At 36.7% G+C, this 27,967-nt stretch overlaps 1 protein-coding gene across 4 annotated transcripts in view; it reads left to right on the forward strand.

The window, feature by feature from the left end:
• Positions 1-27,967, forward strand: part of CUL1 (cullin 1) — a 65,519-nt gene that overhangs the window by 33,074 nt on the left and 4,478 nt on the right. For all 4 annotated transcript variants that reach the window (XM_026702303.2, XM_087916865.1, XM_026702302.2 and 1 more), the window contains exons 6-19: positions 640-730; positions 2,612-2,775; positions 3,314-3,476; positions 3,829-3,959; positions 8,816-8,923; positions 9,007-9,113; positions 10,156-10,204; positions 10,365-10,496; positions 13,068-13,185; positions 17,281-17,357; positions 19,015-19,146; positions 24,478-24,570; positions 25,605-25,652; positions 25,731-25,813. In XM_026702303.2, coding sequence (XP_026558088.1) covers positions 640-730; positions 2,612-2,775; positions 3,314-3,476; positions 3,829-3,959; positions 8,816-8,923; positions 9,007-9,113; positions 10,156-10,204; positions 10,365-10,496; positions 13,068-13,185; positions 17,281-17,357; positions 19,015-19,146; positions 24,478-24,570; positions 25,605-25,652; positions 25,731-25,813 — 1,496 coding nt within the window. The remainder of the gene's footprint in view (positions 1-639; positions 731-2,611; positions 2,776-3,313; positions 3,477-3,828; positions 3,960-8,815; positions 8,924-9,006; positions 9,114-10,155; positions 10,205-10,364; positions 10,497-13,067; positions 13,186-17,280; positions 17,358-19,014; positions 19,147-24,477; positions 24,571-25,604; positions 25,653-25,730; positions 25,814-27,967) is intronic.

Consider the following 27,967-nt stretch of genomic DNA (forward strand, 5'->3'; position numbering starts at 1 on the left):
GAAGACTGAGTCGCTGTTCGTCTCCTTTCAACCGTCAACTTTGGGCTGCAGGGTGACACCTACCACCATGAGTTGCTGGCTCAGAGCCTGCTTTGCTAAAGCCTATGAGTTGCAGGTTCTTCCTGTACCAGAAGTGTGGCAACTACTGCAGCCTGGGCAACGCAGGCATCGGTTCTAGACATTTGTTGAGCTGCAACGTGGTCGTCTGTGACCCCATTCATCAGACATTATCAGATTGACTGTCGCCTCGGTGGAGGTGGCCTTTGGCAGGTGAGTCCTACAGGCCAGACCAATTTCCGCCCATAGGACAGCCAACAGCCAGCTTTGGTATGTACTAGCCTGGATTCTCCCTTCAACTCAGTGGAGAAGGGGCGTTGGTCCTACCTGATAAACAGTTCAAATTATTCTTCCCCTGTATTTTATATAACGTTACTACATCGATATATTAATTTTCTTCCATTTTATTAAACATAATATTTTGGTGCAATGTTTGGAAGGGTTAGGGTGTAGGGATCATATCTGAGGGTTTGGGGCACTGCATGCCACCCAGGGACCCGAAGAGTCCTATTTGCTATATTAAAATCCATTATATTATCCGAGTTATTAATTTGTATATTTGTCCAATTCATATTTTCAAAGGTAACAAATGCTGTGTTGAAGCTGATTGAAAAAGAAAGAAATGGTGAAACTATCAATACAAGACTGATCAGTGGAGTTGTGCAATCTTATGGTAAAAATAATATTAATGATTGTTGGTATTTTTTTGTTTTATTTTTATCCCATTATAAAGATTAAAGCTTGGTTTATATTCGGCCCCTTCTTGTTTCTATGTAAAGGAATTTGAAATATATAATATTTGTATTTTATTCCATATCTACAACATGTATATTAACCCTGATCAGATGTCCACTTTGAGCTCCTTCTGTTTACTTTTCTTACTTTAATCCTGTCATATAATATCCCACAAGTGGAATTTTTTTATTGTTTTTTATTTGTCTTCATTAAGAATTCCATTAGTTTCACCTATACTAAGGGTGTCAAACTCAAGGCCCGCAGGCCAGATCCAGCCCAAGGGGTGCTTAGATCTGACCTGTGGGGCCACAGGGATTTTAAATCCATTTTCAGATCTACATCATCTTTTTCCTTATCACTTCTTAAAGAATCCAAGCTCACATTTAAATCAGCTTCATTCAACAAAATGTGTTGTTCTTCTGTATCCTCAGATAGCATTAGATAGTCTTGTTAGTGATTTCTGAGTACACAGTTCCCAAACATCCTTACTTTCTTCTGGGGTCAAATACTACAGGTAGTCTTCAACTTATAACAGTTCATTTAGTGACCATTCAAAGTTACAATGGCACTATGACTTATCACTATTTTTCACACTTACGACCTTTATAGCATCCTCATGAACATGTGATCAAAGTATTTTAAATATCTCCCCGGGTATTTTTTAATTCTTTTATGTTTACCTTATTCTTTAACTTTCCAAAATCAACATCTAAGTACGCTTTTTGATGTTTTTCAAAAATTAAGGCTTTTCTTTTCAATCATATTTATATAGATATTCTTTCATCCAGGGTTAAAAGAGATTTCCCCCAACTTGATTAAGGTGGCCTTTCAGAAGATTCTTAACATTTAGAATGTCAATATTAACAGCTTCCTAAAGTGTTTAAGAGAGGAAGTTGGTGAACCCAGTGTCCAATTTGAAGGTGCTAAACCCTGGCTTTCCATTCAAGTATCCCAATTTTCCATGACAAACATAGAGTAGGTTTAGACCAATACAAACCTTGAATTACCTGAATCAATAAAACCAGACAGTTTCAAACAGCTAGTACACAATTTCTGATTTTGATTCTCTTTCAGCATGTAGGAAAATCATGTTTTTTTTCTTCTTTCTTGATTTTGTAAACATGAAAAACTAAACAGAATATAACAACTGGTAAGTAATTGAGAAGATGAAAATTGAGGATGAGAACTGCCTATCTTTGGTCGAAGGTTTGTGGAAAACTGTATGCTATGTAGTGAGAGTCACATGTTTTTCAAAGTATTGAATTGACTGATACCACTTTTCAGTTTCCTGTTATATTATATTGTATTCTTTTGTTAAATGTAGATTTAGATCCAGTATAACAAGTACAATTTTAATAAACTTCAAAGGCATTTGAAATTAAATATATTTCATCCTAATGATTCCTTTGATAAAAACACCCTTATTATGAATAAATCATGTCTGGAACTCATTTCTAAGTAGATATACAAGAGATTAGACTGTAGTTCTTGAAATAATAGACACACTTTTATTTTGATTTCAGGAAGAAAGACATTTCTTTGTTCTTGCAGCCTTCTCTGCAGGGGTTCAGATTTAATTTTTTTAAAAAATATATACAATTGTGCATTTAAATAATATCTTAGATATTTTATTATAATTTATAGCCTGCATGTAAATTGTCCTTTTCTATCCTATTTAACTTTTATTAAATGTTTTATTAAAAGTTGAATACTTTTAAATGAGGTAAAATTTCATTAAATCTGCTAATGAAATCTGTGCTATTTAGGTAAACTTTAAAATTAATTTTGTGCCTTTTTTAAAAAATTTGTGTGCTTTTAGTGGAGCTGGGACTGAATGAAGATGATACTTTTGCTAAGGGGCCTACATTGACTGTATATAAAGAGTCCTTTGAATCTCAGTTTCTTGCTGACACAGAAAGATTCTATACAAGAGAAAGCACTGAATTTTTGCAACAAAACCCAGTTACAGAATACATGAAAAAGGTACTATAGTTATATTGCAAGTTCCTGGATCTAAAAATAATTGGTACTATATTTGAAGTAGGAATTTAAGGCACCTGTTTTGCCTGGTAGTTGTTGAACTGAAAGTAGCAACTAGCTTCAAAGCTAAACACACATATACTGAGTATAAGTGTGTTTTTTCTTAGCCTTGTTTAACTAAAGCTATGGGATTTAGATCCAATATGGAGGTATTCATAAATAAAGGAACTGAAATAATTCTTTACTGCAAACAAGGAAAACATTCAGAAACGTATTACAGCAATTTCAAGAATGAAAAACAATAATAGATAAATATGGAATCTTGAAATATTCAACATTGTTTCAAAATCTCAGTAAATCAGACAATGCTAAAATAAACAGGTTAAATAATTGAATATTCTTCCTTCCTAATTTATTTCTGGATAAAAATAATAGAAACAAAATTACAGAGATGTGATGTAATTACTCTTCAGGTATTTATGGTATATATTTCTATGTCTTAATGATTTTTGAATTTAGACAACATGTATTTATTTTACAGGCAGAGGCTCGTCTTTTGGAGGAACAGCGTAGGGTTCAGGTATACCTACATGAGAGCACACAAGATGAACTAGCACGGAAATGTGAACAAGTACTTATTGAAAAACACTTAGAGATCTTTCATACAGAATTTCAAAACCTATTGGATGCTGACAAAAATGAAGGTAAGCTTTCCCATATTTAACTGATAGATAGTTCCTTTTGATAAATTATGAAATGAAGGTTGAGCTTGTTTTCACATGACTTACATTCTTGGTATGATTTTTTAAATAATTATTTCTTATGTTTATGTCATAGTAGATTATAAAATACAGTTTAACATTTAAATGAAGATGTTTTCCCTGGCATTTTGCTCTCTAAAACTTAGATGCATTGTTTTAGATGATTAGTTAGTTGATTATTTTAGTATATTTTCAGATCTTAATCTGTTCCTAATTCTTGGATGAGATGGTGACATAATATTAATGCAAATTAAAATGCAAATTCAAATAAATCTTGCTTCCTTTTTTCTCCCAGATTTAGGACGCATGTATAATCTTGTGTCTCGAATTCAGGATGGCCTTGGAGAACTGAAAAAACTTTTGGAAACTCACATTCATAATCAGGGTTTAGCTGCCATTGAAAAATGTGGAGAAGCTGCATTAAATGTGAGTATTAGATTGATCACATCTCTTAGATTCATGTCATACTCATTAACTCGAGATTTCAGCGAGGGGGTCATGTATATACATCACAATATTTTAAGACTACATGTAGCAGGCAAGAATGAATCATTGTTCATTCAGAATTGATTGTACCATTTTGCTGCTTACAGTTTTCTATCAGATAGTCAATGCTCTGGTATGAAAAATCTGTTAATGTGGACATTTATTTAAACAAGCATGTTCAAACTATTTCAGTAATTTTATTCTGTTCTTTGTGTGATTCAAAAGTTTTGCTTTCAAAAAACTTGAAAGGAGCTTTCAACTACATTCATTTATAGAGGCAGGACAATAATAATTACCAATAGGAAAGAATATTTGTAGCTCAGGACTGAATTGTGGGGTCCTTGATAATCTCTGAAGACAGCAAGGTAAGAATTACTAAAAAGTTTGCAGTAATGTAACAGGTCTTGGAGGATGGAATGTGAAATCATTGCATGTTTCAATTGAAAGTATATTTTTGATTTTTTCCAAGAGCATATGTTACATTAGCAATAAACTATATTCTTTTTTCACTTGGAAGATTAAATAATAGAATAAATAAATAGTTTTCTTCAATGAGAAAAAATGGAAAATCTTAAAATAATATAAACGTAGCATTTTTATTAGAAAACAGGCATATGGCTAGAATTCTAGTCCGTGGTCTTTGCCAATATATCAAATGTAGACCAGCTTTTTCTGATGATGGAAGTATCTTCCAATGTTGGTATTTTCTGAATGGGTCCATACAGGTTACAATGAAGCCATTACTTACTGTGGCAGCAATAAAAGAAGGAGGAGTCCATATTTAAAGATTACACATACATGTTTCTTTTAAATTTACTCTGTGAAAAAGGTAATGAGTTTCAATCACTTGGAAATACACTGCTCAAAAAAATAAAGGGAACACTTAAACAACACAATGTAACTCAAGTCAGTCACACTCTGTGAAATCAAACTGTCCACTTAGGTAGCAACACTGATTGACAATCAATTTCACATGCTGTTGTGCAAATGGAATAGACAACAGGTGGAAAGCATAGGCAGTTAACAAGACATCCCCAATAAAGGAGTGGTTCTGCAGGTGGTGACCACAGACCACTTCTCAGTTCCTATGCTTTCTGACTGATGTTTGGTCACTTTTGAATGCTAGCATTGCTTTCACTCTAGTGGTAGCGTGAGATGGAGTCTATAACCCACATAAGTGGCTCAGGTAGTGTAGCTCATGCAGGATGGCACATCAATGTGAGCTGTGGCAAGAAGGTTTGCTGTGTCTGTCAGCATAGTGTCCAGAGCATGGAGTCGCTACCAGGAGACAGGCCAGTACATCAGGAGACATGGAGGAGGCCATAAGAGGGCAACAACCCAGCATCACGACCGCTACCTCTGCCTTTGTGCAAGGAGGGACAGGAGGAGCACTGCCAGAGCCCTGCAAAATGACCTCCAGTGGCCACAAATGTGCATGTGGCTGCTCAAACGGTCAGAAACAGACTCCATGAGGGTGGTATGAGGGCCCGACATCCACAGGTGGGGGTTGTGCTTACAGCCCAACACCGTGCAGGACGTTTGGCATTTGCCAGAGAACACCAAGATTGGCAAATTCGCCACTGGCGCCCTGTGCTCTTCACAGATGAAAACAGGTTCACACTGAGCATATGTGACAGACGTGACAGGGTCTGATGACACTGGAGAACGTTATGCTGCCTGCAACATCCTCCAGCATGACCAGTTTGGCAGTGGGTCTGTAATGGTGTGGGGTGGCATTTCTTTAAGGAAGAAAGTGACAGGTCTCCATGTGCTCCCCAGAGGTAGCCTGACTGCCATTAGGTACCGAGATAAGATCCCCAGACCCCTTGTTGAGACCATATGCTGGTGCGGTTGGCCCTGGCTTCCTCCTCATGCAAGACAATGCTAGACCTCATGTGGCTGGAGTATGTTAACAGTTCCTGCAAGATGAAGGCATTGATGCTATGGACTGGCCCGCCCATTCCCCAGACCTGAATCCAATTGAGCACATCTGGGACATCATGTCTCGCTCCATCCACTAACGTCACGTTGCACCACAGACTGTCCAGGAGTTGGGGGATGCTTTAGTCCAGGTGTGGGAGGAGATTCCTCAGGAGACCATCCGCCACCTCATCAGGAGCATGCCCAGGTGTTGTAGGGAGGTCATACAGGCACGTAGAGGACACACACTACAGAGCCACATTTTGACTTGTTTTAAGGACATTACATCAAAGTTGGATCAGCCTGTAGTGTTTTTTTCCACTTTAATTTTGAGTGTAACTCCAAATCCAGACCTCCATGGGTTGCTAAATTTGATTTCCATTGATAATTTTTGTGTGAGTTTGTTGCCAGCACATTCAACTATGTAATGAACAAAGTATTTAACAAGAATATTTCATTCATTCAGATCTAGGATGTCTTATTGTTGTGTTCCCTTTATTTTTTTGAGCAGTGTAGTTTCTCAAGCCATAATAGCAACAAATATAAAAAATGTTGCAATTAACAATGAACTAGTGTTATGTTCTATACATCATGTTTTAAGAACAGTTCAAAACAGATTGAAGCAGTTATGGGAAAAAATTCAGTGGTTTACAAATCAGGTTCTACTAGCTGTAACTGTGGTAACTGCATACATGTAGTGCTTGGTTAATGATAATAATCAGGACTGGAATTTGTCTATAGAAGTGATATCATAAAGTGCGACATTATGTGACCACATCATTTAGAAATGGCAATTCCTGCAGTCCCAGTTACTGATGTTAAATGAAGGTCATTAAATCTTATTACTTTCTGCCAATTTCAACAATCATAGTCAGTGGGGAAGTTGGTAGGAAGCTGTAACTACTAGATAACTCATGCACAGGCCAGCTAGTAGATAAGTAACTGCTGCAGGATAGGAGAGGATACACAAGGATCCAATGCAGCAAGACTCTAGAAATGCTTTTGGGGCAGGGAAGGATATGAAAGGGTCCAGTTCAGTGCAAACAGGAAGGCTTGAGGTGATTGCTGCAGTGAGTGTGAAAGCACACACTAGTGCAATGAAACGTGGAGTGGCTGCTGTAGGGCAGGGGAGAGTGTACAAGTTCTGGCACTGCATGGCACAAGTGCAGGGAATGCAGGGTAAGATATAAAAGGGTCAGGCTGGAGATGACTGCTGTGGGGCAGGAGAAAATGCAAGATAGTCTTGTGCAGTAAGCATAGCAGGTGACTGCTATGGGATGGAAAAGATTGCAAGGTTCTGGTGCAGAAAAAATACAGATTTGCAGTAGCTGCTACCAGGTGAAGGAGGACATGTGGTGGTCTGGCATAGTATAAGCAAACTAAGACATAGAGTGGATGCTGCTGGTTACGGGAGATTTACTTGAGCAACTTGCAACCTTCCTGCTGGCTTCCCCATTAACTTTGCTTGTGGGTTTCATTTTTTTCCCATTTTGAGCACAAAGTTCAGAAATGATTTTTCAAGTGGAAAAAATAGTGGAAACAAATTAAATTCTTTTTATTTAAGACAGTTCTGCCAGCTCCACCAACTCTATTACCTCTAACATCTTCCATTGTGGGAATTGATATGTCTTTCTGTCTCTGGTCATACAAACTTTTTGCTGCAGTTAACATATATAATTAAACAATTTCAGATTTTCTTTCAAGTTCTTTGTCCATCAGACCCAAAAGAAAAAAAAGCTATATTTATTTTAAGAGTTTTCTGGATTAAAATGAAAATCTGGTCCCAATATTTATTTGCTTTATGACAAATCAGTTGAGATCCAGTTTGGTCTAGTGATTAAAGCACCAGACTAGAAAGTAGAAGAGTTATGAGCTCTAGTCCCTTCTTTGGCATTAAAGGCAGCTAGGTGACTTTAAACCAGTCACTCTCAACCCAGCTCACCTCACAGGGTTGTTTTTGTGAAGAAAATAAGAAGAAGGAGTATATTTGCTACCTTGTTATTTATAAAAATAATGAATGCTGAATAAATTAATAAAAATTTCACCAGAGATTATAAAAAGTGCCCTTATTATAATTGCGTTTTCAGCACATATTTGAATTTCTTTATACATTTTTTAACAATTTATCAGTCATTAAATACCAACAGAATGAAAGCATGGGGGGATTAAGGATTAAAGCACTTTCTAATTATACAGTTTTATGACAGAACTAGTTATGCCAGTTTATCAAATATGTCACCCTTAGTGAACAGGAAGAATATTCATTTGACAGATTAAATTTGGATTCATACAATGGGTGAAGGTTGGCCTATATGATTCCTTCTAACTTGTATAAACAAATACAAAACTGTGTGTTTGTAATAAATCAGTGGTTCTGAAACATTTCAGTTTCAGGATCCTTTACACTCTTAAAGGGATTAAGGATCTCAAAGTGTCTTATGTGGATTACGACTATTTCTGTTTTGAAATTTAAAACTGAGAAATTTTAAAATAAATATTGGACTTTGTGGAACCTCAGAATTTCAGGAATTTTACACCACAATTTGAGAACTGCTGAAATGAATTATTAGAAATGGACAAACTGGTATCATTTATTTTGATATAATAAAATGTCTGGGCAAGATTTTGTGGAAGGAGTATATATTATTATCCATTAAGAACAGGTTACTTTTGTGGTACTATAATCAAAAGCTTTTTGTTAAAAGAAATACACTGGTATTAGGTTTCAGTAGAAGTTATATGACTATGTAAAATGTTAAATGCAATCAAATCAATTTACAAATCAATTTAAATAGATGAATATGAAAAGATTTCTCCAAAGTATGCAGTTGAAGGACTTTAGGAGAGTTTATCACTGCTTTCTTTTTAATTTTTAGGATCCAAAAATGTATGTACAAACAGTGTTGGATGTTCACAAGAAATACAATGCACTAGTGATGTCAGCTTTCAACAATGATGCCGGCTTTGTTGCAGCTCTAGACAAGGTAATATGTTTTAGTAGTGTATTTATAACTAGCAAGTGACTGATTTTAGAAATGTCTGAACATTTCACTTACATATTTCACAGGCTTGTGGTCGCTTCATAAATAATAATGCAGTAACAAAAATGGCACAATCTTCTAGTAAATCTCCAGAGTTACTGGCACGGTATTGTGATTCTCTGCTGAAGAAAAGGTACATATTTTGGAAGAAGTTGTATCCTCTAATTTTCTAGATTATTCCCATTTCACTGATATCTCATTTTTAAACATTATCACTTGGGTTTTTTTTAAGTTGCCCTGGAAGCTAAAGCTATTGTAAAATTTCACAGACTAGATTAATTGCATTGCCTGCGAGCCTGTTCTTTAGCCAAGTTCAGTCCTTGTTTAGTAAAATGTTATATAGCACAGGACCTGCATCATGTTGTATTATGTTCATCCTTGTTTACTTGCCCATTTGCCAGAGATTCTCCATGCAGTAAATTAAATAGGATGTTGCACTACAGAAGAAATACTGAGAAATAGGAATTCCTGCTAGATTAGTGGCAGGATTATTAGCTTTCAGTTATTAAAAACTGAGAGCTTCTTTAACCAGGGATTTTGTTGTATTACACTGCTATGTTTAATGTGATACTATTCTTATTGTATTAAGCTGTATTCTATTCAGGAATTATTTTTTAAATGAAAAAGAAGTAATACTATAAATAGATAAATCAATGGAATGTAGTTCCCTGTTCTGTGGTGATAAACCATTGTAAAATTGTTTTATTTGTTTATTAAATTTTCATTTTGCTTTATTATTTTACAAATGACTCAGGGCAGCAAACATGCATAATACTCCTTTCTTCTCCTGTTTTCCCCACAACACCAAGAGAGTAACAGGTCCCAAGTCACCCAGCCAGCTTTCATTCTTAAGAATAGAGTAGAATCCGCAATCTCCTGGTTTCTAACCAGTACCTTAATCATTTCCTCAAACTGGCAAACTAAAATATTTTTATATTTTTGGGCTTGAGCGCAATTTATTAAGAATCAAAGGAGTGTAATGACTTTTTCTGTTTTTAAATCAAAGTAAGAAAACATTTTGTTGGTGACCACAAATTTAATTCTGGAAAAATTTGCTCTTATAAAATAATGCAATGGAGGTCTTATTTATTTACGAAATGGCTGTTACAGTAGATATGAAGTTGAAATAATGGGCTTGCTGGATCATAACAATTTTAATGCCCTTTTGATTGCAGCTCAAAGAATCCAGAGGAGGCTGAACTTGAAGATACACTTAACCAAGTGGTAAGTTTATGTATAATTATGTATACATAATTATGTATAATTTTGGAAATTGATTTACAATGATAATTGGAAGTGGACTAAATAGGATAATATAATTTGCCATGAATCCTCCTTATTTCTTGTTCTAAAAATAAATTCTAAAAATCCATGCTTCTTCTAGATGGTGGTCTTCAAATATATTGAAGACAAAGATGTGTTTCAAAAATTCTATGCCAAAATGCTGGCAAAGAGGCTGGTACACCAGAATAGTGCTAGTGATGATGCTGAAGCAAGTATGATCTCCAAATTGAAGGTGTGTTTCTCTTACGTATCTTTTATTGCTTATATTTGCAGAACTTCACTGTATAATGATACTCATAAAGTATAAAAACATATGTATTGATTGAAAATATCTAAATATGGTAATTAAATGAATGTCATATTTAAAATGATTTTCTTTTGTTTATTACAGGTAATCCTCGAGATACAACAGTTCACTTAATGACCATTCGAAGTTGCAACATAACCCTCCCAAGTACTTAAAAACTGTCCCAAAGTTACGAATGTTGCAGCACCATAACAAGTCATTCACCCTTAGGAATGACCACAGAGGCACTGAAACATTCGCCCTGCTTATTATCCCCCTCCCGGGTCTCCACAGGCACAAGGCCTGTGGAGACTCACCTTGCGAAGGTCTAGCAAGCTTTTGGTTTCTTTGCCTGCTTCAGGCGTTTGGTGCCTTTGCAGAGGCCTAAAGTAGTGCAAGATCAATAGTGTGAGATCTCATGCTATTGATCTTGCATAATCTCATACTACTTTAGGCCCCTTTTCTCTTCAGATTGAGATCTGGATGAAATGCAACAAAAGGCTTTGCAAACAGAGGGAAAGTTTCAGGCCTTCCCTCCGTTTTCCATTTCCTTGAAGGGGTGAGAGATTGCGTCCCCGTAGACTCTGGTTATCTTTGCAAAAAGCCTTTGCCGGCAAGAATGGGAGAGGTCGGTGCGTCCCTCCCGGGCTCTGTTCTTGCTGACAAAGGCTTTTTGCAAAGGCTTATCAAAACCTACAGAGAAATTGCATCTCTGTAGGCTCCGGTCATCTTTGCAAAATGCCTTTGCCAGCAAGAACAGAGCCCGGGAAGGACAGACTGGTCCCTCCCGGGCTCTGTTTATGGTGGCAAGGGTTTTTTGCAAAGGCGATCAGAGCATAGGGAGATGTAATCTCTCTCTAGGCTCCTATTGTCTTTGCAAAAAGCCCTTGCCACTGGAAATGGAGCTGCACCAAAAACAGAGCTTAGGAGGGACACAGCAGTAGCTCCGTTTTTGGTGGCAAAGGCTTTTTGCAAGGTTCCGATCATCTTTGCAAAAAGCCCTTGCTACTGGAAAATGGAACTGCTGCCTTGTCACTCCCAGACTCCGTTTTCATCTTCAAGGGCTTTTTGCAAAGTTGATTGGAGCCTAGTCTTTGCAAAACCAAAAACAGCCCCTGCTGCATTCCTCCTGGCTCCGTTTTTGGTGCGACTGCATTTTTGGCAGCAAGGGTTTTTTGCAAAGACGATTGGAGCATAGAGGGACACAGTCACCCTCTAGGCTTCAGCAAGTCTTTTCTCAAAGTGAAACCATGGCAGAGAAGCTGGAAAGCAGACAGCTCATCGATATCTTCAAAAGGTAAGTGGACCCAGTTGGCCAGGATTTGGGGGGGGAAACCATGAGATATCTCAGTGGGTTAGGGGCAGCCGTGGGTGTTTGGAAATACTACCCCCCCCCGCTCTTTCCCACCTTAAGATACCTTGTGCACTTAAGATCCACGCATTTGATTAGCGAATGGGTATGCAACGACAGGAAATTTTCATGTTCATTTAACATTATTTATTCCAATGAATCATTGGTTTACAAATGTAATTGGCAGGCTCCATTTCATAACTCAAAGATTACCTATATAGAATAGTTTTTTAATGTTTAATCTATATCCCAATACAAGAAATTGATTCAAAATTGTTTATTATTGTTCATAATAAACATTAATTTTCAAGTATTTTCAAGTATTCCTATGGTAGGCTAAATAATTTTTTATCTTGATATATTTGGATTTTTAATGGTATGTTGGAAAGCTGGATAGTTTTGCACTGTACAGAAATAGTTATTTATTCACATGAAATCATGTAATCAAATTATTACACCAGAATTTGAGAATCTAGGTTTTTGTTGTTTTGTTTTTTATTCGGAGCAGCTATATATATGGAACATGAATATTAAACTATTTAAATCAGTTTGGGACTATCATCAGTTCTCAAAACTCTCTTAAGCGGAACTTTAAAACATTTTTGAGCATTGATTCTAGAATCTTTTTTCCAAATGTGTGTTGGCCTCTCATGCACACAATTTATGAGTGCATATGTTTACATGTTTATGAAAGAGAGAGTAAACAACAACCATTTGATTACCTTTTTTGTTTTTAGTGAGGTTTTAAATTACCACAAGTGAACAGGTGATTTAAAATAATTGTTTTTATGGAGCTTTGTTTGTAATTCCTCCATAAATCTATTATTTTAAATAATCCAATAATTATAGTAAGTTAAAGTGGACCGTTTTATAAGGAATTGCAAGCTGCAGTAAAAGAATTTGTATACCATGGTAAAAATTAAATGATAAATTAAAATCTGACTTTTAGTGTGCAGATCAAGGCTGGAAATTTTCTGCACTCAGATGCTAAAAATAATAAAATTGCTAGAAAATTCAATTTGTTTATTTTGATACTGAAGCTCTAATTAAGTAATATTACAATGGTTACATTGTATTAGAGGACTTACTGACAGTTCTTTCTGTAGAATGTGCATTATTTTATCTCAAAATGTGTAATTTCATAATTGTTCTGTGATTCATTACAGCAAGCTTGTGGCTTTGAGTACACATCCAAACTTCAAAGGATGTTCCAAGATATAGGTGTAAGCAAAGACCTGAATGAGCAGTTCAAAAAGCACCTATCCAATTCAGAGCCATTGGATTGTAAGCAAAGTTAAAATGTATTTTAATGTAATTAATGTAATTAAAAAAATGTAATTAATATACCTTTTTATAGATTTATGAAAGTAAATAGTATGTTAATGAAAGAAGTTTTCTTTTTCTATTCCTTACAAATCAACCTGATATCGGACGTAAATTATATAAATGAATTTAAAATTCTATCTCTCTCTCCAAAAACAAAATAAGAAGGGAACAAAGTGGGCATGGGGAAATTTGTTAAAAATGGGTCAATCTAAGAAAGGTTCTAGGAGAGAGCTAATACCGCAAGCAGTGAAAAGGATAAAAAAGGGATCACAAATTTTCGTTCTATAAAACAAGATGTTATGTAACTTTAGGTGATTTACTTTGAACTACAAGAGATCCTAACTTAATTTTTTGGAAATTGTCTTGTCAATAATTACACTAAAGAGAAAAACAAAAAAGTTTGGGCTGTGGGGAGAGATTAAAATCCAAATATGGACTTTTATGTGCAGCACTGTTCTGATACTTAGGATTGAATTTTAACTTAGAAGTCAATTAATTCTAAATTGTTTTACACCTGGCCTCCAGTTAGGAAATCTCAGATATCTAGCAAATGCCCACAAAAAGGATAATAACTCTCTCCAGTCAAGCTCAGCTCCTAGAACTATATGCACAATTATTAGGCAAGTTGTAATTTTGAGGATTAATTTTATTATTGAACAACTATACTGCTCAAAAAAATAAAGGGAACACAAAAATAAGACATCCTAGATCTGAATGAATGAAATATTCTTATTAAATACTTTATTCATTATATAGTTGAATGTGCTGGCAACAAAATCACACAAAAATTATCAATGGAAATCAAATTTAGCAACCCATGGAGGTCTGGATTTGGAGTTACACTCAAAATTAAAGTGGAAAAAAACACACTACAGGCTGATCTAACTGCTAACAGAGTCCAGCCAGATGAGGTCTTGCATTCAGAGGAACCCAGGGCCAACCGCACCAGCATATGGTCTCACAAGGTGTCTGAGGATGCCATCTCGGTACCTAATGGCAATCAGGCTACCTCTGACGAGGACATGGACACCTGTGCGGCCCCTTAAAGAAATGCTACCCCACACCATAACTGATCCACTTACTGCCAAACCAGTCATGCTGGAGAATGTTGCAGGCAGCAGAACGTTCTCCACAGCGTCTCCAGACCCTGTCACATCTGTCACGTATGCTCAGTGTGAACCTGCTTTCATCTGTGAAGAGCACAGGGTGCCAGTGGCAAATTTGCCAATCTTGGTGTTCTCTGGCAAATGCCAAACATCCTGCATGGTGTTGGGCTATAAGCACAACCCCTACCTGTGGACGTTGGGCCCTCATACCACGATCATGGAGTCTGTTTCTGACTGTTTGAGCAGCCACATGCACATATGGGGCCCACTGGATGTCTTTTGCAGGGCTCTGGCAGTACTCCTCCTGTCCTTCCTTGCACAAAGGCGGAAGTAGCAGTCCTGATGCTGGGTTGTTGCCCTCCATGTCTCCTGGTAGCGCCTCCATGCTCTGGACACAGCAAACGTTCTTGCCACAGCTCGCATTGATGTGCCATCCTGGATGAGCTGCACTACCTGACCCACTTATGTGGGTTATAGACTCTGTCTCATGCTACCACTAGAGTGAAAGCACCGCCAGGATTCAAAAGTGACCAAACCATCAGCTAGAAAACATAGGAACTGAGAAGTGGTCTGTGGTCACTACCTGCAGAACCACTCCTTTATTGGGGATGTCTTGTTAACTGCCTATGCTTTCCACCTGTTGCCTCTTCCATTTGCACAACAGCATGTGAAATTGATTGTCAATCAGTGTTGCTACCTAAGTGGACAGTTTGATTTCAAACAAGTGTGATTGACGGAGTTACATTGTGTTTAAGTGTTCCCTTTATTTTTGTGAGCAGTGTATAATGCACTTGGTCAATCCAACATGTTAATGAACCTCAATCCTGAATATTTAAGAAAGTAAAAGTGAGATTTGGCTTTCTTAGGAGAATATGTGTGCATAATTATTGGGCAGCTATTAGTGTGTAGATGTATTATGCAACTAAATGAAAAACGAAAATTTCCCCATCTTACTCGTTTGTTTTTATCTGTTAAAGGGAGAATAATAAACAACTCAAAATTTACAAATAAACATTTTTGACGTTTCAAAACAAAAAAAACCAATATAGACACTCTTCTTTTCAATAACAGTCATAAGCTTTCCATTCATGGAGTCTGTCAGGTTTTTATCTTAACGATCAATTTTTTGTGCAGCAGCAACCAGAGTTCAAAGAGTTGTCACTGTAAAATTCCCATTTAAGAAGGGCCCACAAGTTCTCAATAGGTCAGGTGAGGAAGAGGGCCATGCCATGGTTCTTTCATTTTTAAGGCCTTTCCTGACCTCAGTACTTCAATGCATGCGAAGCATAAAAGTTATGGTCTTCATGAAAGATTTCCTGTACCACTGCTTAAAGAAAGTATATTTCAAAAACTGGCAGTAGGTTTGGGAATTGATACAACCTGAAAAGGGCCAGCTAGTTTATCTTTAACAATACTAACCCATACCATCTCCACCTTGCTGGCAACTGAGTTTAATTGGAACTCTGTATCCATTACCGATTCAGCCACGGGCCCATACATCTGATCTGTTAAGAATCACTCTCATCTCATCAGTCCTTAAAACCTTTGAAAAATCTGTCTTCAGATACTTCTTGGCCCAGTCTTGTCATTTCAACTTATGTGTCTTATTCAGTGGTGATCGGGTTTCAGCCTTCCTTACCTTGGCCATGTTTCTAAGCGCTAAACATCTTGTACTTCTGGGCACTCCAGGCAGGTTGCAGTTCTGGAATATGGCAGCATTGGAGGATAATAGGTTCCTGGTAGCTTCATATTTGATTCTTTTCCGATCTTTGGTAGTTAATGTGTGCCTTTTTTTTCAACATGTTTCTTGTGATCCTGTTGACTATTTTCAACAAAATGTTTGACACGCCCCAATATCAGCAATTTCAAGAGTGCTGCATTTTTGACTTTTCAGAGTTAGTGAATTTCTTTTTTGTCCATTTTGCCTGAGAAAAAGAAGCTACCTAATAATTACGCACACCTTGATATAGGGTATTGATATCCTTAGGCCACATCCTCCCACATTACACAAATATACATCACCTGATATGCTTATATCCAATAAGCATTCACATTTATACAGCTTAGAGGTAGAAAATATACATAAAAATGATGATATGGTCTAAATATTCACTTGCCTAAAAATTGTGTACAGTGTAGATATCCAGATAGTCCTCGATTTATGACCACAATTGAACCTAAAATTTATGTTGTTAAGTGAGAATTTGTTAAATGAGTCTTGCCCCATTTTATAATATTTGCTACCATAGTTATTAAATAAATCACTGCAGTTGATAAATTAACAACCTGGTTGTTAAGATAATCTGGCTTATTCATTGACTGCTTGTCAGAAGATTGCAAAAAGTGATCACATGACTCTGGGATGCTGCAACAGTCATAAATATGAATCAGTTACCAAATATCTGAATTTTGATCACATAATCATGAGGATCCTACAAAGGTGGTAATGAAAAACAGTCATAAGTCACTTTTTCCAATGCAGTTGTAACTTTGAACAGTCACTAAATGAACTATTGTAAGTCGAGGACTATCTTTACATGTTCAGTTTTCATAGCAATTGTCCCAAAGTCACTGTTTCTGTTGCTTTTTTCTTCTCAATTTTGCCTGTAGATCTAGAATTCTGAGGTTTATCAATGCAAGTATCAATGTGTAGCTTAAATATAGGATGCATTGGAATTGTGCAGTTAATATTTTAATTGGTTGAATTGATTGAATGATATTTGTAATTTACTTCAATTATTGTGTTTGAAATAATTTCTATGCAGTTTTCTCCAATATATTTTATGATAACTCTGAAAACAAAAAACTCTCCTTATTTTTCTTAATTTTTGCATAACATTTTTGCATAGCATGTCTTTTCCTCACCAAAGAATTGTTCATTAATCTGTTTTGTTGGTCAGTGACTGAAATAAAATTATTGACTTAATTGTTCGTATTTTTATACTAGTGGACTTCAGCATACAAGTACTAAGCTCTGGATCTTGGCCCTTTCAAATGTCTTGTGCATTTGCTCTCCCATCAGAGGTAAGGTCATCTTAGTTTCTAAGTCTATATTGCAAGATATAGGGAGATTGTAATATTCTGGAAGGCTGGTGGCAGATTAGAATGATGAGGCATTAAATCTAGCAATGTTTTAAAGTTTGTTTGTTTTTTTCAATTTATGACACATTCATATGTATTTTTAGTACAGTGAGCTCTATATAGTCCCATCTCATCACATAATAGTCTGTAAACTGTAGGTTGGATTTATTTGAAGGATTTATTGATTTTGTCAATAGATGTCAGCATAACACTTTATAGTCTTTTTTTTTTAAGAGAGAGAGAGTGGGATCCTTTTTTGTTAAAAAGGAATGAGTATTTTGAGTTTTATTCACTTCAAAGTTTTCATAAGTTTTATACAGTTCTTCTGTTGCAATCCTAAAATTATATTTTACTATTGTGATCCTATGTAGATGTATGCTTTGAATCCAATATCTTTGGATCAGATAAGATCTGAGAGCAAGTGCAGAAAGACTTCTGAGAGCTATCCATTTCTGGATTTTTTTTCTAGTCAGTACATTTTAGATCATTCTGCCCCTTATTGTTGCTGGTCTTTAATGGCAGATTAGTCCATAATAAGATAGCAGTCTCTGAAACAATCATACCTGATTATCCAATTATGTCTTATCAATCTCTTTCTGCTTGTACTCATTCTCACCCAAAAATCTATCTTTCACAGCAAACCAATGATACTGATTACTTTTTGTATGTGTTTTTTATTTGATGTTAAGTCAAAGAGATGACTTGGATATTCTCCAGGTGTACTTTCTACTTGCCTAAGCTGATTGTGTGATTTCAAGAATAGTTCTATGAAGCAATATATTGATCAGTCCTAAAAGCTGGAGAGTCAACATATCCTAATACAATATACCTATACACATGATTGAGCAATATGCTGAAGATCTCCCTCCCAGAATAGGCTAGCAGGTTATGGGTTCAAATATAAGCTGCCTTTGCAGTTGAACTAACTTTATGGAATAGCTTGTCTCATCTTAAAAGCTTCTGGAAAGTGGTCAAGATGGTGATCTTCTGCTAAGGTTTAGGAAATATGGAACAAGGTGAGGTGCAGCTTTTTTCTGCTGGTTTTAGTTGCTGATTGGAAATCTTATTTATGGAACTTGTACTTTTTATATTGGATTATAAATCCAATAAATACTATAGCTCCCATGATAATTGTGTAGTTGCTACACAATTAAGGCCTTCATTCAGTATTGCTGGCTTGTGGAGAATGAAACACCCATTTTCATGTTACATTTAATACTTTTTATATACTTTGCTGATGACAGTCTATTTATCGTCATCTATGTCAACTAGTATTATGCCACACTGGAGTTTGCTAGACTCAATAATGGATTGTACGATTATCAATGAATGAAGAAAAAAACCCTGTCAAAGTGCTGGTTTTTGTTTAGGAATTAAAAGTACAATCTATTGTAAATAGCATGGTTTCTCCTTAAAAGAGTACATACCCAGCTTGAGTGTTTTTATAGTGAGTTCATATTCAGGTAGAGTAACTGGCACCAAAATATTTTGACAAACCTGGTTGAATGACATCAACAATTACTCAGTCCATTTCTCTAATGCGCTTAAGACTGAAAATGTAAATACGATATGGTTTGGTTTGATTTGATTTGAAATGCAGCTGGAGCGCAGTCATCAGAGATTTACTGCTTTCTATGCAAGTCGTCACAGTGGCAGAAAATTAACATGGTTGTATCAGCTATCCAAAGGCGAACTGGTTACCAATTGCTTCAAAAACCGATATACACTACAGGTAAAGTACACTGTGGTTTGGTTAAAAAGTTATTCAAGCCAAACCAAACTTTTTATTTGGTTAAAAAGTTATCTTGAATTTGGTAATTTTGCTAATATTTCTGTCTTTTAATAATACTTTAGAAAAATGCAGGAGGGAAAGGCATAATACATGGAATAAATGTTATGACTTCCATGTAGACACATTCCTATGCTAATATTAACATTCTAAAACTCCCCTCCTCCCCGTCCATATATGTTATTTGTCTCGTCTAATATATTTGTTTAAATAAGCACACAAAATATGCAGCTAATACATACTAATATTAATATTCATAATAATGTAATCATATAATCAAATATATATGCTTAAATTGTGTATATAAGCCATTCAGATAAAATCCCTTGAATAGGTAGTTGGCATATACAGTGCATTCAGAAAGTATTCAGACCCCCTTCACTTTTATCAATTTTGTTATGCAGCCTGATTCTACAGTTGTTGAAATTAATTTTTCTGCCCACTAATCTACACCCAGTACCCCATAATGTGAAATGTCTGTAAATTTATTAAAAAGAAAAAACTGAAATATCACATTGGCATACATGTTCAGACCCTTTGCAACAACCCTTTAAATTTAACTCAGTGCTTCCCACATCTCTTGATTGTTGTTGACATGTTTCTACACTTTGGAGTCAACCTATGGTAAATTAAATTGATTGGATATGATTTTGAAAGGCACACACCTAGAAGGCCTCAAAGCTGACAATGCATACTGTAGCAAAGCAAAAGCCATAAGGTCAGAGGAACTGCCTACAAAGCTCAGAAGCAGGATTATTTTAAGGCACAGATCTGGGGAAGATTACAACAAAATTTCTGTTGTGCTGAAGGTTCTTAAGAGCATGGTGGCCTCTATAATTCTCAAATGGAAGATGTTTGGCACAACCTTGACTCTTCCAAAAGCTGGTTGTCCGGTCAAACTGAGAAGGACCTTATAAGAGAGGTGACCAAGAACCTGATGATTACTCTGACAAACTCCCAGAGATCCTGTGTGGAGAAGGGAGTTCCAGAAAACTTCACTGCAGCTCTCCACTGATCTGGACTTTATGGCAGAGTAACTACACAGAACCTTCTCCTCAGTGCAAAACACATAAAAGCCTGCTTGGAGTTTGCAAAAAAGCACCTGAACTACTCTCAGACTGTAAGAACAAGATTTTCTGATCTGATGAAATCGAGATTGAACTGTTTGGCCTCAATTCTAAACATTATATCTGGAGGAAACTAGACACCGCTCATCACCTGCCCAATATCTCAACTCACCTGCCCAAAGTCATCCCAACATGGCAGCATCATGCTGTGTTGCTGTTTTTCAGAAGCAAGGACAGGAAGATTGGTCAGGGTTAAGAGAAAGCTGAATAGAGCGAAGTACAGGTATATCTTCAATGAAAACTTGTTCCACAAGTTTCAATGAAAACGGGTCCAGGACCTCAGACTGGGCTGAAGTTCACTTTCCAACATGACAACAGTCCTAAGAACACAGGCAAGGCAATACAGGAGTGGCTTAGAGACAACTCTGAATGCCCTAGAGTAGCCCAGCTAGACCCCTGATTTGAACCCTATTGAACATTTCTGAAGGGACCTGAAAATGGCTGTCCACCAATAGTCAATATCCAACCTGATTCAGTTTGAGAGAATTGGCAAGGAAGAATGTAAGAAAATCTCCCAATCCAAGTGTGCCAAGCTCGTCACATCCAGAGGTGCTATTGAACTGGTTCAGACCAGTTCTGATGTACTGGTAGCAGAAATTTTGACTGGTTCTGAGAACCGGCAAATACCATCTCTGGCTGGTGCCCCGCCCCACCCAATCACTTATCTCACCCGCCATGCCATTGCTAACCTGCCTTTGTCTGCCATTGCTACCTGCCTTCCTTCCCTAATCTCCCTGAGAGAGTGAGCATGCAGGCAAGCCAGTTGAGTCGATTCTCAACCCAGCCTACTTGCTGCCACCTTAGCAAGCCTTGCTCAAGTGCCAACTCCTGGCCCAGCCTACGCTGCTGCACTGCTGTCCCTGGGCTTGCCATCCCTGGGCTGCGCTACTGTCCCTGGGCTTGTCTGGCTTGCTTCACCATCAGTACTGCAGCTCCATCGCATGTGCTTGCGGCCCAGCTAGCTAACTGCCCCTCCACCATTCCCAGCTTCCACTGCCGCTTCCTGCCCCTTCCTGGAGTTTTTCACGGTTCTCAGCGCTTCCTGCACTTACTGAAGGTTCCTGTGTTTCCTGCAGCTTCCTGCTTGCCTCTGAATGTCAGCTGAGAAGTTGCATGGCCACACTGGCCAGGAGGATGCTCTGCCCCCTGGCCAGGAATCTGCATAGCTGTGCTGGCTGGGAGGATACTTGCCCCATGCGACGCTGGACACTTGCCTGGCCAGTGTGTGTCAGAAGAGAGGGAAGCTGAAAAGTTTGGCCCAGTTTTCTCCTCCTTCTCGGGCATACACATACAGCATGCACACATGAGGCCATCTCCTTCTGCGAGGAGACAGCATGTGAGCGAGTCCCTCCAGCGCTGTGAGATGTGTGCACACTCTGTGTGTATGCATGCCTGAGAAGGAGAAGACTTGGCTGAACTTTTCTGGCTTCCTTCTCAGCAGAGCTGTTCGAAAGGCAGCTCCTATGGCCTACCTATCCCTTTAAGGTGCTTAGATGCAGCCTGCCATCTGGCCCTGTGCAAAGCCAGCCCAGCGGGGCTGCCACTGCCAAAGGGAAAGGACTCGACTCTCCCGGTCCCAGTCATTCTTCACGCTGAAGCCAAGTGGAGTGGTGGGGAACCATAAAGGGACAGGCTGTGGTGGCTACCTTCCAAGCAGCTTCTGAGGCAGGAAAACTTAGTTCGGCCAAGTCGTCTGACAGACTTAAACATTGGACACTATCTAACAAATTGAAATTCAATTATGAAAAAAGTAAGGTTCTACATTTAGGCAAGAAAAATCAAATGCACAAATACAGTATATGTGGTACCTTGCTCAATAGTAGTAACTGTGATAAGGATTTCGGAGTCCTAATGAACAACCATTTAAATATGAGCTAGCAGTGTGCAGCAGCTGCCAAAAAAGCCAACACAGTCCTAGGCTATGTAACAGTGGGATAGAATCAAGATCATGTGAAGTACTAATACCACTTTATAATGCCTTGGTATGGCCACACCTAATCCAGCTTTGGTCACCATGATGTAAAAAAGATGTTGAGACTCTAGAAATAGTGCAGAGAAGAGCAAAAAAGATGATTAGGGGACTGGAGGCTAAAACATGAAGAATGGTTGCAGGAACTGGGTGTGTCTAGTGCCAGCTTTAAAATTCAGCTGTCACATTTCACGGAAGGGGGGTGGAGGAGTTGAAAAGTTCAAGGTTATTCTGTATGTCATATTAGGAAATTCCAGTTGCAGTTAATTGGTTCTTGTGATTTATGAAGTATAGAAGTGCGAGGAGAGAAGGTGGATTCTGTGTAACATGCAAAAATAATTCCACTTTGGGAAATTGCCTTTGACATGCTAGATCTGTTTCTAAATAAAACAATTGAAGAGAAAATGTCTCGGAGTGATTGATATCATTGATACTTTCTGGATGCCTAACATCTAGTCTAATGAAAAGAAGGACTAGGGGAGACATGATAACAGTCTTCCAATATCTCAGGGGCTCCCACAAAGATGAGGGAGTCAAGCTATTCTCCAAAGCACTTGAGGGCAGGACAAGAAGCAATGGGTGGAAACTAATCAAGGAGAGAAGCAACCTAGAACTAAAGAGAAATTTCCTGACAGAACAATTAACCAGTGGAACAACTTGCCTCCAGAAGTTGTGAATGCTCCAACACTGGAAGTTTTAAAAAAGATGTTGGATAATCATTTGTCTGAAGTGGTGTAAGCAGGGAATTGAACTAGAAGACCTCCAAGGTCCCTTCCAACTCTGTTATTCTATTTTATTCTAAATTATGATCTCCTCCATCTTGGCTTCAAACATACACACAGAGCAAACGTACACACTTCATGGCACCAGGACATTCTGCAAGGAGATGGTGTATGGGCAAATGCCTCCGGCGCTGTGAGGTGTTTGCGTGTTCGTCCTGTGTGTATGTTTGAGGCCAAGGAGGAGAAGTCTTGGCCAAAATTTGGAAAAACTTTGCCCAAGACTTCTCATGTATTCAGGAGCTAAACCTCTCCCAGTGATGAGTTTGGCGGCGATCTGACAAAATGCCTTACAGCTCTTCAAAATTGACTTTAAGAGTGCCCAAGTTTTAGACTTTTCTGCTGCTGCTTGTGGCTTGCTTGGAAAGACACTCATCCTCACTTTTGTAGGCAAGAGACTGAGCAGTTGTTCTTTCATCCCCACTGCATGACAAAGCACCCCCTCCCACGCTCCCCCCTCCCCGTTAATTCACGCTAAGCCTCCCTCTTCGGAAGACTGCTGATTGTTCACTCCGCAGCCCCCATGGAAGACGTCAAGAGCAAAAGTAGCTAGGGCGACGGGCATGTCCCTCTGTTGTCCCTCCTGGGTGAACAACCAGGGCTTTGCCACCTCCTCTTTTCCTCAGAGGCGCAGTACCTGCCTCCCTTCACACTCCTTGCACTCGTGATCTTTAGATGGGCTTTTATTTTGTCAGCCCAAGGATGGGGGTGGAGTGGGGGAAGGTCCGCAGAAAATCACCATGTCTCTGCAGCATCAGTCATGTGACTGAGTAGGCGTGGCCAACCTGACATCACTCTTAGCAAGGTGCCGCCCCACCTTGCTGTGAGTGATGTTGAGTTGGCTACACCCACACAGTCACAGGACCACCCAGTCATGGCCACAGAACGAGTAGTAAAAACTTTTGCATCCCACCACTGTTACATCATACCTAAAAATATTTGAGGCAGTAATTTCAGGTTTTTTTTTCTTTTTAATACATTTATGGACATTTCTAAAATTCTGTTTTCACTTTGTTATTATGGAGCACTGAGTGTAGATTAAATGAGAAAAGAATTAACTTCAACTAGAATCAGGCTGTAGCATAACAAAATTGACAAATGTAAAGGGTATCTACATATTTTCTGAAAACACTGTATTTAGCACTCATAGATCTTCTCAGTCTTCATTTTTGCTTTCTTCTTGGTTGTGTAATCTCAAAACATTCACTGTACATGCAGGATTTGTCTATTCAAAATCTGTTTAATAGGTATTTTTCAGCTTATATGAAATAGCAAACTATACAGAAAGAGTTGTTTGGTCTGAAAGATAAGATTTTATATTGCTCTATTTGCTCTGATAAATTTCTTCATGTTAATTTGGAAATTCATTCAATTAAAAGTTATTTCTTGCCTTTTTAAGGCATCTACATTTCAGATGGCAATCCTGCTGCAGTATAACACAGAAGATGCCTACACAGTCCAGCAGCTCACAGACAGTACTCAAATAAAAATGGTAAAGCTTCATTTCATGTTATTATAATTACAATTACTTATTGTTCCACTTACTACATCTATTTATTTCTTTAAGTCTAGAATTGTAATGAACACAAAACTTAATTAGCAGTTTTCAATTTTTTAAAACAACTTTATTAATTTTTTAAAAAATACAAAAAAAGGGATGAAAGAATCAAAAGAGGAAAAAGTTTTAAAAAATGAGGAAAAAAGAAAAAGTGGCAGTGTAATAAATTTTTTAAAAAGACATCCGACTCCTCAGTACAGATACAAAAACTATAGTATCAAATAATTTCTTACTCCAAGTTAAACATAACATAACTCATATTAACTCTAACAGGGTGTGCAATATTTCTCCTATCTTAAACAAATTTAGTTATTCAGTCATTAATTCAAAAGTACTATCAACGAAGATTAAAAAAGATAATCTCAGTTTAAAAATAAACTGAAACAAAATCTTAAAATAATCAAACTAGTCCCAATATCTGAATTCATTTTTTGCTTTTGTTACTATTACATTTCTTTCATCTCTGTGTACTATGTTGCCTCACTGATGTAATCTTAAAAAATAATAAAAGTTCCATATTTCTTCCAGTCTTTTCATCCATCGCAACAATACATTAAATTTGCTTTCAAATTTAAGTGTGAAACAGATTTGGGGCCTTTATGATTGAATATTAGTTTTAAAACATTAATTATGACTATCATCCAGAAAAATTATTATAAAGGTGTTTGGGCAGTAACAGTAAAATAGAATTTTAGTATCCTTCATAAAATCTTTGTTTTTTTTCTCAGTCTAGAAAATTTTAAATATCATATAGCACAATTTCACTTTTCTTAATATTACTTACGTTCAACCAATCTGCTGAGTTTTTTTCTGTTTAAATGCAGTTTGTTCACATGATCTTATAAGTTGTAAAAGCTTTAAACTAAATGCACTGGTTGCATATATTCTTCACTATCACCCATAAAGTATATTAATTAGGGAACGAATTAGGCATTTATTAACTTTTTTTAAACTTTTCTGATTTTTAGGATATTTTGGCACAAGTACTCCAGATTTTGTTAAAGTCAAAATTGTTGGTAAGTGCTTTTATTTTGGGAGGGTGGTGAAATAATTTGTAAATATGTTCTGACATGGCTCTTTTTGATTTTTAATAGGTTTTAGAAGATGAAAATGCAAATGTTGATGAAGTGGAATTGAAACTGGATACTTTAATAAAATTGTACCTTGGCTACAAAAAGTAAGAAAGATAGTTGAATAAAATTTCAGAATTGAAATTCTAGTCAGAATTAAGATATTAATCTTAAGATAGTGGATTAAATGTCTGAAAAGGTCTGTCTGTATTTATTAATGATTGCAATAACATGTTTGCATTTCTGTCAAAATACTGTTCCAAAGCCCTACACTTCTGTATCAGTTTTGTTCACTTCAAATGAGTGGAGACTGACTAGAATTAAATTTTGGCTTTTAGAAAGTTTAAATCAACAACTCGTGATGCTGTTCTTCAGCTGTAAATCAAATCTAGAATCTAGAAAAAAAATAACAAAATGTTATAATTACCTATTAGAGATAGAACTAGAGGAGGAAGTAGTCAAAGGTAATATGATAGCTTGGAGTAGAAATATAGGACACAGCATTACTTTAATAGAATGGGAAAAGATTTGGACCAGAAATAATAAAATTACAAAATCGGCAACATACAAAGGAAATGCCTATAAAATGTTCTACAGATGGCATCTCCCTCCTTCGAGACTAGCGAAGATGTTCCCCAACATGAATCTGAATTGCTAGAAGTGCAAAAAGAAACATGGAACATTCTACCACATGTGGTGGTCCTGTACAGAAGCCTAAAAATATTGCGGAGAATTAAAAAATGGTTGGAGGAAAGAATTACGACTGAACAGATTGAACTCAAACCAGAATTCTTCTTACTAGGGATATTTAATAGACAATTCCCCAAAAAGCCAAATACATAATATTACACATACTCACGGCAGCTAGATTGGCCTTTGCACAATGTTGGAAACAATCTTATATTCCAACAGAGGAAATGACTATTCAGAAAATAGTAAGTTGTGCAGAAATGGATAAATTGGCCCTAGCATTTAGAGACAAAGAATCATCAGAATATTAAAAGAATTGGAACTGTAGGTATGATTGGATAGAACGAAGATAGATAATATAATAATAAACAACAATAAACTGTAAAGGAGGCTAAGCTATAACTGTAATAAATGTATATTTGCATTAAGCTTTAAATATGACACCAATAATGATACAAATAAGAAACAACAAACTATCGATAATGGAACTGTCTTTTATTCGTTTTTTTATTTTTCTTTATTTTTCTATGTTGTGTATGTCTTTGTTCATTTATTTTAATTGTAAAATCAATAAAGCTTTTTTTTTAAAAAGAAAGTTTAAATTGACAACTCATGATGCTGTTCTTCAGCTGTAAATCATATCTAGAATCCCCATCATGTTTCCAAGTAGCTAAATGCTACATTCCCTAAAGAGGCAAACATTAAAACTGCATAGCTTCTCAATGTAGAAATTATGTATATAAATTGTAAAATAATGTATGGATTAGTGAAATGGACTTCTGGGACGCATTCTGAAATTTGAAATCAGAATAGGACCCATATGAGATGAACCTGAAATACCCATTGGATTGTTCAAAATTCAGGAGAAAAATCAGTTCATTATAACTGCTTCATATGAATAAAGATTGCAAAAATTTGACCAACATACAAAAAAAGTCACTGAATCATTGAAATTCTTCACAAACCATTTTGCTTAATATACTTGTATGGATAGAGAAATGCCACGTTAAACAGGTAGGTTTCAGAAAAAATAAAGAGGCAGGAGATCAATCAGATAACAGAAGAGATATAAATGAAGGGAGCAGCTATATACTTTTTCTGTTTTGAAAATAGCAAAACTAAACATAATTACTAAAGACTAAATATAATTACTAAATATAGTAATTTAATTTATATGCTAAATATTAGATTAGCAGGATTAGAAAAAAACATTATAAGTCAAAACACTAAATATAACATAACTTGTATATACTAATACAAAAGAGTCCTTGTCAACCAAAAATAAACAGTAGAAATTATCACAGTAAAAGTGGAAAAATTTGGAATACTGTTAAATATCAACCTGCAAACTTAATAAAGTTGCTGCTGAGAACCAAGAAGTCGAGCTTTTTGTTTCTTCATTAATGAAGATGGATAATGTGCTGAAGAAATAAACATTCTTCTCTATCATTTCTATAAAAGTTGATTATAGAGGAAAGTGATCACAAGTTGGGATAAGATTCTGAAGGATAAGGCCATTTTTATGACAAAAATCACAATAATCAAAATATATGCACACGAGTGGTAATCTA

The sequence above is a fragment of the Pseudonaja textilis genome, chromosome Z (assembly GCF_049901715.1).
Source record: "Pseudonaja textilis isolate UNSWEBS1 chromosome Z, rPseTex1.2, whole genome shotgun sequence".
In the NCBI taxonomy this organism is placed as follows: Eukaryota; Metazoa; Chordata; class Lepidosauria; order Squamata; family Elapidae; genus Pseudonaja; species Pseudonaja textilis.